Genomic DNA, 12,055 nt, shown 5'->3' with positions numbered 1-12,055 from the left:
TTCCCACACTGGAAGTGATTAGATATATCTGGGCCTGGTCCCCAACCCCCAGACCACAGCCCACTAGCGGGCCACAGCCTTTTTGAAACCAGGCCATGGGAGAAATGGGAAAGTGCGATGCTTGCACTCGCGGCTCCATTCCTACAAATGGATCTTATGCATGTGAGTCCTCCATTTGCACGAGTGTAGCTTCATGTGCAAGCACAAGTGCCCTCTGCTCAAGCCTCCTCTGCTCGCATGAATGGAGCTTCATGAATGCCAGCCACTCACGTGTGTGGAACTTCGTGCTTGAGTGCAAGCACCCTCCGCTATAAGCTCCATTTGCATGAGTGGAAAGTGTGCACACGGGCCGCGCACACAAATGGACCTGTGCGCACTTGTGCACGCCTGCCACTCATGTTGAAAAGGTTGGGGACAGATGTGCTTAAGTGACAATTAAAAAAATAGTTGGAGCAATGCAACGAAAACAAGGCAAAAATACCATTGTTATACTTTCCAGCTCTTGCAGTTTCTAAACTAAGGGCGCTAATCAATCATTTGGTTCTAATTTTGGAGACCCTTCTAGGAGAAATAGATGTCTCAATGGAAAAACTACGAGAATTTGGTTGCAGTGACTGCATTTTAAAACAAGGCAGAAACAAACATACTGACAAAAAATATGAAGGTAGAAGACCAAATAGTCGTAAGAGAAGGGACCATAGGACCACAGGAGGCTGCAACTGGCCATGGATGCAAGCTCACTTCCAAGCACTCGACATACAAACATGTGCCCTGTTCAATAATGATTGTTAAAGACAATATGATTAAATTCTGTCTACATTTAATTCACTATTTAAAATCTGAATTATAATATTGAAAAGAGAGATGTTAATAGTGTTATATATACATAATTATCTCTGTGTATATGCATGTGCTTATGAAATTAACTACACACTTTATTGTTATATAGACATTTAGTTTGATATCACAAAGTACTAAGACATCTTTAAAATAATACTGATTGTAAAGTTTTTGAAATTAAAAAATTAAATGAGAAAATATGTTTACATTAATGAAATTCATTCACAGTGGAGAATAAAAGAAGGGAGATCTTTTGGATAGAAAATATGGAAACAGGAATTTCAGAATTCTGAAATTAAATAATTCTTCCTTGGATTCAAGTATAAATCTCAAGTAAGAAATAGGAATGTGCCTGCATTTACAATTTCCCAATTGTAGAAAAGGTACCACTCTCATCCAGACAGATTTTTCACGCATGCCACAAAAACTTTCCACACATTCCTAACCTTTAGTAGATGATATAGTAATCAATTTCCCAAACATCACATGGAAAGAGTCTATATTGTTCAGTCTAAAATAGAGGCAAGGGATCAATAGCCTCTCTATTGTTCAGCCGCTACTTCCAATATACTGCACATTAACCACATTGGTTAAGAATGAGGGGAACTTAAATCCAACAAGCTTCCTATTACCTACCCTGTTTCCCTGAAAATATGACCTCCCCAGATAATAAGCCCAATTGGGCTTTTGAGCGCATGCGCTAAAATAAGCCCTCTCGTGAAAATAAGCTCTCCCTGAAAATATTGCAACACAGCAGCAGGCATGAGGTGACCACGCTTACTCCCTCCTGCACCTCAAAAGTAATAAGATCTCCTTGAAAATAAGGCCAAGCGCTTATTTTGGAGGTCAAAAGAAAATAAGACCCTGTCTTATTTTCGGGGAAACACGGTATCTAAAATATTTTAACTGAAAAAGCAGTCCCTAAGCAATGGTCAACTGTATTAATCAATGCTAAAGTCCAAATTATGTCACAACACTGAAAATTTAGGGTTTGGTGAACAGCAGGGCTGAGATACAGAAATGTGGGCAAATATCAGGAGCACTATCAGAATAATCTGATTCTCACCCTGCATATTTTTATCACTATAAATAATCCTTAGGTTACATCCATTTGTTCCAACATCCAATCGTAGTTATGAATATGCTGAATTTAAGGTGTGTGTGTATCTGGGGGGAGTTCCTCACAGTTATAGTCAGTGCCTGGCTCACAAGTATGATGTTGCAGTGAGCTACAGCTACATGATCACAATTTGCAATGTTTCCTGCTTTACTTCCCACAAGTAAACTCAATAGAAAAGACAGTAGGAAGTTGCAATCACATGAGGTCCTCACTTAACAAACTGCAGGGTCCTCACTTAAGAATAGCAACCAGCGCTGTTGAAATTGCCATTGCAAAGCAAGTCATATGACATTGCACTTTACCACTGTGTTGTTTAGCAACAGAGTTCCCAGTCCCAAGGGATACTGTAATCTGAGGACTACCACCTGTACATTTTACATGCATGCACACATTTTAAATTAGCTTCATGAGACACTGCTATTAACAATGTACCTACCAAAAAGGGAGGTGAAAAGAGCTCCAGTCCCAGATGCCAACATCTGCTGCAGAGGAGTGATGCCCACCAGCTTCACAGACGAATTTTCAGACATTGTGCTGCTCACCTATAGAAAATACAACATCATATTGCACTTGTGTCAGAAGCACCTAGGTACTTCTGGGGTGAAAGGATTAGTCAATGACATCACCATTGCCTGTGGGACACGCAGTTGGGGCTCTTCCATGTCCTCGGCAGGAATGGGAGTGAAGGACGGGAGCTCAACCCACCCCACAGCTGCACTTCTGTCTTGAATGCAGCCTTGCTAACCTCCAATCCAGCATCTTAACCACATGAGCCGTCATACTCCTATAGAATACAACATTAGTGCTTTATATTCATAATAACAATGCCATTTAAATTGGTCATCACTCAATACTTGCACCAGCCTTTTATACCAACAAAAACAAAATCATTTTTGGTGTGAGGGATGGTGCCTACAGAAGGGGAGGTTGTCTGATGGACTAGTGAAGTGACAGTTTCCAGGACAGATGGCAGGGGAGGGGGAGACAAGAGGGAACACAACCCAGAATTAAATTGTAGACAGCGCATTAGGATACCCATTCCTTAGAAATCTCTCAAGGAAAGAACAGCATAGTCTGGCAAGATTCTGTCTATTGGATATAAGCAATGAAAGAACATTTTGGCTGAAATGTTCTACCATGTTTCCTCGAAAATAAGACCAGGTCTTATTTTCAGGGAAACATGGTAGAACATGTCAGCCAAAGTGTTCTTTATTTGCTTATATCCAATAGACTGAATTTTGCCAGACCCGGTCTTATTTTCTTTTGGGGCCCAAAATAATCACTTGGGCTTATTTTGGGGGAGGTCTTACTTTGTTTCATCAAAAGGACCAGCCAGGTTTCCTGCCCACTCCCCCCCGCATGGCACATAGGAGGCAGCAACAGTACTGAGGTCGACTACAGCAGGAAATAGAGGCACCCAAAGGGCATCGGCCTGCATGCTTCGGATCAGCTGCAGGCCACTACAGAGCATGGTTGGTGCCGCCATGAGGTATGGCGAGAGTGAGAGAATGATCTGATCAAAACTTTGTCTGTGTGTGAGAGGGGGGGGGGAGACTACCATCAGTCCTGGTATAACTTTCTGAGGTTGGATCAGATCTCTCTCTCTCTCCCTCCCTCCCTATCTCACACATACTCAAACACACAGAGAGGATGAATCGGATCGCTCTCTTGCTCTTGCTCAATCTCGCTGTAGCGGCAGTGGTAGCAGTGCCTTGCCGGCAGTGTACCTTTCACTCAGCCACTTTCCCTCTTTCTTCTTCTTACTCTGCCTCCTCCTCCAGACAAAAGCTGTGCTTTTCGTCTGTCCATTGCAGCACAGTGCCCGGGATTTATTTTGACAGTGGTGGGACTTGGGGAATGGTCAGTCCCCATTAGTAGTGTGGCAGAGAAGGCAATTCCCCCCCACACACTGGACCAGACCAGACTGGGATGGGGTGAGAAAACAAGGGGTGCCAAAGGCAGTTGAAGGACTTGAAATAGTTCAGACCTTCCAACTTCGCGAAATCTCTCATTTTGTGAGAAGTTGAAAGATCTGAACTATTTTTTTTAATCATAGTCCCACAGACTATTTTTGTTGCCCTGCACATGGCAGTGGAGCTGGAAAGCAGGTTAGTGAAGGTATGTGGCTGCCCTGGGGTGGGGTGGGGTGGGAGAGTTTGGCATGGGTGGCCTGGCTAAAGGGCTCTTAGGTAAGCTGGTGCTGGGCGTGTGGGGCAGCTCTGAACCCCCTGCCTTGATCTGTCCTCCACCTCCATCATCACCTCACTTGGTTCTTGGTTCTTTGCCCTTTCTTCTCCTTCCTCGCTGCCGTAATGGAGAAGGAGACTGAGTGATACACCAGTACTGCAGCTACAAAGCGAGGTGGTTGGGGGTGGGGGATGAAGCAAGGTAGGGGATGCAGAGCTGCCCCCCTGACCCGCACCTGTTTACCTGAGCGCCCCGCAGCCAGACCATCAACATCCCGATAACTGCCTCACTTGTGGTGGCTCCAGAAGCTCCGTCCAGGACCTCACGTGCATCACTCAGCATCCTGCTCCATTCTGGTGGCAAGGAGAAGCAGGCCGGTGACCAAGTGGGATCCTGGACGGGGTTTCTGGAGCCGCCGCTGTAAGACAAGGCAGTTGTCATGAAGTTGATGGCCTGGCTGCGGGGCCCTCAGGTGAGCCAGTGCAGGGAGTGTGGGGCAGCTCTGCACCCTGCCTTGTTTCATCCACCCTCCACTGCCTTGTTTCATCCTCTACCTCCCCCCATCCCCGTCTGATTTTTACAGCTGTGCCTTGCCCCACCTCATACAACCAGATGGTGGGTGGGCCTTAGCTAGGCCTTATTTTGGGGATAGGTTTTATTTTTGGTCCAGGTGTGAAAATCGGGCTAGGACTTGTTTTCAGGATAGGTTGCATTTTTGGGAAAACATGGTATTCTTGGGCTTGACCTGATATTTGGAGGTACAAGTATCCAAGCCTTGGAGTGCAGGTATTTAAGTCCCTGAGATTCAGAAAATCCTTACATTACCACATCAAACAGATATGATCAATGTTTGAGGATTCAAGATTGCCATTCCATCTTCTGACAGGCAGTAGGAAACTATCTAGCAATTTTGCAGTATCATTTGAAAAGATATAGCTAAAAGTTTTTGGCTCTTTTTGGTGGATGCCCATGCATAGGGATGGAAACCACCTGAAATTCTGAAAAGCAAAGCTGAAAATCATGGTGCTGAAATTTAACTCTTTTGCTGTCACAATATAGAAATGCAACATCAAGGTCCACGGACATGTGGAGTTTGTAAGATTCCCACTTGTGATGGATAATCACAATAATTTATAAGAGAACAAAGAAGCAAAAGCAGGAAAACGATTTATTAAAGATCTTCTACAACCTGGGAAAAAGTGAAAATCATTCTGAAAGAAGATTTTACCACCAAAAGGAAAACCAGGGCATGCAATGAATGTGGGTCTCATTATAAACATATATAAAAATATATGTTGTTTTACCATGTTATGAACATTTGTATTACAATGAAGGTACCGTATTTAATGAAGGGTCCTTGGTGCTCTCTGAGTTTGATTGTTTTCCTGCAGATGTTTCATTACCCAAACTAAGTAACATCATCAGTCAGACTAGTCTGGGTCTGTAAGAAAACAACCAAGCTCAGAGAGCACCAAGGACCCCTCATTTCAACCATGAGCTATAAATATTCTCCTTTATTGAAAGTTATTTTCTTTGTGCAAGAGTAATATAAATGAGCTCAGAAAATACTGGTGCACAACAGGTTTCCGTGCAGACTTGCAGCAATCCTGCCCAGGAGGTATTCTTTTGCATTCATTCCCAGTTGACATGACTATTATCTGCACAGCTACAGAAATGGGAGAGGCCTCCCTTCTGAGACATTTAGGCTCCCAGAAGATGGCATAATGATGCCAGCTTAACAACGATAAGCAGCAGCGTCTAAGCAACTTGCAGAAAGCATAGGATAAAAGTGTAATACGTCACATCACTTTGTTTTAAGCAGAACTGTTCAGTTTGCCTAGCTTCCAAAAATAATACTATTAGGTTATTTGGAACATCTGGTCTTTTTTATTTTGAATTAAAAAATAGCTGGATTGCAGAATAAGCCATTAAATATCAGAAGTATGCATCAGGTGTCTATGGCTAACAATTTAATAGGAGAGACAGACATGCTTAACAGTAATTCCGCATAATAAGCACGAAAGCCATTTCACTAACAGCCTGAGGTCCTTAAGATAATAAGACTCTTCCATCTTTAAAGCCATTAAGCTGAGAAGCAAGTCAGCATGGGGCAGAACACCGAATTTTGAAAAGAAAGAGATCCAGGCACTAATTCCCACCGGTAATTACAAGACTGTATTTACACTTGGTTCTTGTGTTTATTTCTGGTAGTGGCAAGTCATCCAACTTTTGCTTTGTTTTCCTCCACTGTTAGATCATTCGTTTGACTTTACAACAGGGGTGTCCAAACTTGGGAACTTTAAGACTTGTGGACTTCTGCTGGCTGGGGAATTCTGGGAGTTGAAGTCCACAAGTCTTAAAGTTCCCAAGTTTGGACACCCCTGCTTTACAAGGTATTATAATCCTTATCTACTGCTATTCACATAAAGTAAAGGTAAAGGCTCCCCTTGCACATATGTGCTAGTTGTTCCGACTCCAGGGGGCGGTGCTCATCTCCGTTTCAAAGCCGAAGAGCCAGCGCTGTCTGAAGACATCTCCATGGTCATATGGCCAGCATGACTAAACACCAAAGGAGCATGGAATGCTGTTACCTTCCCACCAAAGGCTATTTTTCTGCCTGCATTTTTTACATGCTTTCAAACTGCTGGGTTAGCAGAAGCTGCAACAAGTAATGGGATCTCATTCCGTTATGCGGCACTAGGGATTTGAACCCCCGAACTGCCGACCTTTCTGATTGACAATCTCAGCATCTTAGCCACTGAGCCACCATGCCCTTTTTGCTATTCACATAATGACTCTTTAAAAACAGATTTTGCAACAGCGTGAATAATTTGACACTGATTTTTTCTCTCTTTTTGCTAGCCTCACTGCTACTGTAATTTGAACTTTACCACCATATTCATCCATGCTAATGCAGCGTGTGAGATAACTCTGCTTCAAATTAACTTACTGCCTTGGCGTGAATCCTTTCCCTCCCCCCCCCCCCCATCCTGCATGGTGCACACTTACTGTATATATGCAGTGTTATACAAAAGAACCATCAACAACACACCATTAAACCAGTTCTCCTTCCATAAAAAAGCAGCAATTTTATGTTCAGTACAAATAGTCCTCAATTTATGACTGTTTGCTTAATGACTATTCAAATATATGATGGACTCAAAAAAAAGTTACTTATAACCAGTCAACTTATGACTGATCATCAAGTGATCACATTTCAAGAGCTTGTTAACCGAGCTTCCATCTTGACTCTCCTCAGATGTCAAGACTCATTAGTCCCCATCATTTTCAGTTAGCTGTATGTTTGTACCGATCCTTTAACAGAATTCCATAGAGATTAAAGTGGCATCAAGTGGCACAATCCCAACATTGCTTGCCACCCATTTCTATTCCCCACATCTAGGAAGAGGCACATGGCTTTGAGATGTTTCCAGTGAAGTCTACCAACAAAATCATGTCAAAACTCAGTCCATGTTAATCCTATGTGAAGTTATAAAGTTTATTGCTATAATCCAATAACCATAATCTATAAAAGGCCTTCACAACAGCGGCCCACAAAACAGACTTGTGTATCCTGTCAGTTGTTTTGAATCCACTAACAAATCCACTGCCACCAAACCATGCCTTTAAGAAGGATTTGCTGCTATTCACAGTCTTCTCCGCTCTGAAGGACACACTGCTATGAGCCTCCAAATTCCATTACTGCTGCTGCACCAAGCCACTACTGGTAGCTACCAAACAGCTGATCAGCACACCAGCTACTCCTCTGTGGCTTGTGATTACTTTTAAGGTATCAATGGGCTTTCCCCACCTCTTTAAGTTGTGCATGCTTGGTCTACAACAGGGGTGTCAAACTCACTGTGTCACATTGCCATCACGTGACATTTCACGTTTTCCCCATTTGCGGAACTGGGGTGGGTGTGGCCTGCATGTGGCACCCGCCCTGCGGGCTGCCAATTTGACAACCCTGATCTACAATGCAGATTTTCAAGTATTATTTTAACCATTTAGTCATGTTTGAATTTTGATGATTTTATAAGCAAATGCTCTCCATGTTACATTCTTAAACACAGCTTCTTTCAATTCTGGGATGTTCAACTTTGGATTTTGAAGTGTAATATACTAATTGCTGATGTTTCAGTAGACAAAGCTTTCATGATGTTTCTTAGTTTGGCATACTATAGAACCTAAAACCCATAGCTATGACAAACAAACATAATTTAACATAAATCATGTTTGTGCAAATAGAAATAGATTCATTGAGAGGTACAGGTTGGGCTGACTGTCATATAACTGACAGATAACTTTATACTTTCATCATTCAATCTCTCTTCATATGTAAAGCTCCTTCTGCTGCAATATGCTAGCAAACAAAACAAAAACCAAAATTCTTGTTTTTTATTGACTAGAGGAAAATTGGTTTTCAGCATAGGAATGATGACAGCTTACATAAAACGCTTAAAATCAGGCAAAAGAAGGTTTGTGTGTATATGTATGTGTATGTGTGTGTACACACACACACACACATATATGGGGTGGGGTCATTGATAACTATCATTGAATGGGTGTGGCTGAGTGGTGGGTGGCTAACCGGTTTATTACTGGTTCGCTCGTATTTACATGTGTGCTCGTTCATGCAATGCGTCTGCACATGCGAAGAAGCATCTGGGCGAGTGGGTGGAGCCACCGCCACTAGGTGGCGTCTGCACATGCAATGCGTCTGCACATGCGAAGAAGCATCTGGGCGAGTGGGTGGAGCCACCGCCACTAGGGTTCGGCCGAAATGGGCCGAACCAGCAGCAATCCACCTCTGCTGTGGCTGTCACAAACACTAAACTATAGATTGTTCAATCATAATTGAATAAACTACCACTGATTGGATTCTTATAATATGCGACGTCACACACCATGGTTTATAGCCATAATGACTGGATTTACTCAATGTGATAAAATCACAAATTATGGCTTAGCAGGATGTATAAAACATGTTCCCTATAGAAACTACTTGCAACTAGACCCCTAATATATGATTTTCCTTTTCTGTATAGTGAGGTAAATTTATATTTTTTGATAAAAGCTCCAATTCAGTTGGTAAAAAATATTTGAATCCAACATTGATCAACTGTGTCAAAGACAATAATTATATTCTACTTTATCGGTGCTCTAATTATCCCCTCCTCTCAGAAAAACCTGAAAGAGAAGCTATGAGGGAAATGATAAGAGACCTTCTGATCAAAATCCTTAATATGCTGATCAAAGTCCGCTTTTCTAGGAAAAAATATAATTAAAACCAAACTCAAAAACTAATTTGGCATGACCTAGTGCTTTAATAGCTAAACTTGTTTTCATCTGGAATTCCAGACTGCATAAACAAGTAGAGAAAGAGGGAAAGGTAATAGTTCATATTTGCTTTACTTAAAATAAGGCCTCTTTATATCACAATATTCCAAATTTCAGTCAGATTCCTTGAGGCTGGGCCAGTAATAAGAGTTTCATGGACTTATCCTAAATAATAAATAGTTAGGCTTGGAAATTTGCAAACACATATCAACAAAATTATTTAAAAATGCAACCTGAGTTTGCTCTTCATATAGATTTCCAAATTCTCTCATTCCAATCCCTTCCAATCTGCAAATATTTTTTTTCATGCAAGTTTCTCCAGAAAAAGGTTTTGCATTACTTTAGTGTCAACTCTACAATCCTTAATAATTGCATGTAGAAAGAAAAACTTTGAAAATCATGTGTAATAAAAGGATATGAATATATTCAAATCAATCGAACATTTACAGTATGGTTATGGTTAAATGTCTAATTGTGCACAGACTGATCTCTCCCTCCTTTTCTCTTACTGGCATCCTGAGTTCCATTCCAATCAAAGCATTTTTCTGTGGTCTTGACCTCCAAATATCTCGTGATATCATCAGATATATATCACTTGTCAGCTTTAAGGTCATACATTTCATTCCTGGCTATGAAGCATACACCAATTCAAATCACAGAGGAGGAATCTATTCATATGCTCTTCCCAATTCTAGGCACTTAATGTTTACTTTGTGCCTCACATATATACATTTCTTAGATGATATACTTCTCTTTTCCTTTGCATCAGAATAGATGTGGCAAATATATTGTAAATAATAATTTGCTAGCTGGTATCCTCCAGAGTGGTTAACCTACAACTTCATTAATGAGTCCACTACATGTGGAGGGTATTGATTTGGGAGGGTGAGTTTAATTATGACCACTTCATGCTCATTAGTGTTTGGCCTTCATGCAAAGGATGCTGACTATTTTTAAGCAAGAATAACACAATACCAGAGTTGAGTCCTTGGAAGTCTTCTGTCCAACCTCCTGCTCAAGCAGGAAACCCTATTCCCTATCAGACAAAAAAAAAATCAAAATAATGTTTAAAAGCTTGCATTACATAGAAAGCCAATGCAATGATCTATCCTCTCCGTCAACAAAGTATCACAGAAATATATTAACCGCTTTGCAGGGAGAGCCAACCAATTCAGAAATAAGGAGAAATGTGATCAGTTGAGTTCACAATTGATCAGTGAATTGGCTTCCTTTTACAAGTTGTGGGTGCTCCATCACTGAAGGTTTTTAAGAAGAGATAGGACAATCAGAAATGGTATAGGGTCTCCTGCTTGAACAAGGGGTTGGAGTAGCATACCTCCAAGGCCCCTTCCAAATGGTATTCCGCTATTTCCTGGACCTTGCTTCAGCATCTACTTTTTCAAAGGTGGGGAAAAAAACCCTTCAACTCTTCTTATTCTTTCAGAAGGCAGGGGTCCAAAACTGTCAAGGAGACTAATAAAAAAGCAATGTCCTTAACCCCTTTTCATAACCTAGCATCTACTATAAAAATTCCCAATAATTCTCATAATTCCAGATAAAATGCTGAGAACACCTGGAGAGGTGCTGGAGATGGGACACCGAAGGTAGGTTGTTGCCTTTTATGCCTCACCTGCAGACTTCCCGAAGGCATTTTATCTATCTCTAGAAAACTGGATTCGGAAAACTGTGGTGTAATCCAGCAGGGCTCTCCCTCAGTCCCAAGGACAGAAGCACGGCAAGTATTGTACCCCAATAAAATGCACACAGTGGCCGGCAGCCCTGCTCCGTCCAATTTTTGCATTCCTGTCCTGCCTCGGACGATCTCCGCTCAAGGCCCGGTGACGGGATCCTTCACGCTCGAGGCCCTGGATCCGCTTGCGCCGCACCACCTACCATCCCCGCCCCCCCTCACCTCCTCACTCTAGCCATAAGCACGCTTGCTACTCCTGCGCCCGATGCACCCATAAATGCATCCACGAGGGGAGGCGTCCGGATTTCCCCGAGACCCACGCTCGCACGAGCTCGGTCACCCGAATGTCCGGGATTGGAGAAGCAGAGTCGGCGTCATCGAGAAGCGCGCGCGAGGCAGTGGGCAGGAGCTGCGAAACGCTTCCCGTGGCAGACTCTGGCAAAGGCCGCCTGCCGCCTCCTGATTGGTCAGGGGAGAGGCGGGCGCAATGTTGGCCGAGAGCGCCAGTGAGGCTAGCTGATAGTTTTGCTCAAGCGCAGGCGCGCGCGATTTTTTATTTCCCCACCCCCACCCCCCTCGCCAGCTTGGGTCGGCGGGGAAGCAATCATAAGTCTTACGGGGAGACCTTTGATTTCCTAGGGCCGTTGATGAATTAGCCGCCGATCTTTTCTTTTTAATTACCACACATGCAACAACACACTTATGTAATATATATTACATACATTACATAATAATGTAATTAAATAAATAATTCTTGCATTTATATTTGTGTTTTAATAGTTGTGATATATATATTTTTTGACTAATGGTTGTACGCCAGCCAGAGTCATGTTCAGTGAGATTGGGCAGCTGTATAACTGTATTAAATAAATCTAGGG

At 42.4% G+C, this 12,055-nt stretch overlaps 1 protein-coding gene across 3 annotated transcripts in view; it reads right to left on the bottom strand.

Moving 5' to 3' along the window:
• The window catches only part of SLC25A39 (solute carrier family 25 member 39), a 31,007-nt gene extending 19,406 nt beyond the window's left edge, over positions 1-11,601 (bottom strand). For 2 of the 3 annotated variants that reach the window (XM_081933312.1, XM_081933313.1), the window contains exons 1-2: positions 11,118-11,375; positions 2,397-2,502 (exon numbers count right to left, since the gene is read on the bottom strand). In XM_081933312.1, the coding sequence (XP_081789438.1) occupies positions 2,397-2,502; positions 11,118-11,288 (277 nt within the window). In that variant the 5' untranslated portion in view covers positions 11,289-11,375. Of the gene's footprint in view, positions 1-2,396; positions 2,503-11,117; positions 11,376-11,399 lie in introns of those variants that run through there. The other variant, XM_081933314.1, reaches the window with a different exon arrangement.
• Positions 11,602-12,055: the final 454 nt, after the last annotated feature.

Source organism: Natrix helvetica (assembly GCF_964273705.1).
Source record: "Natrix helvetica genome assembly, chromosome: Z".
In the NCBI taxonomy this organism is placed as follows: Eukaryota; Metazoa; Chordata; class Lepidosauria; order Squamata; family Natricidae; genus Natrix; species Natrix helvetica.
This window is presented reverse-complemented; position numbering and strand designations above follow the sequence as displayed.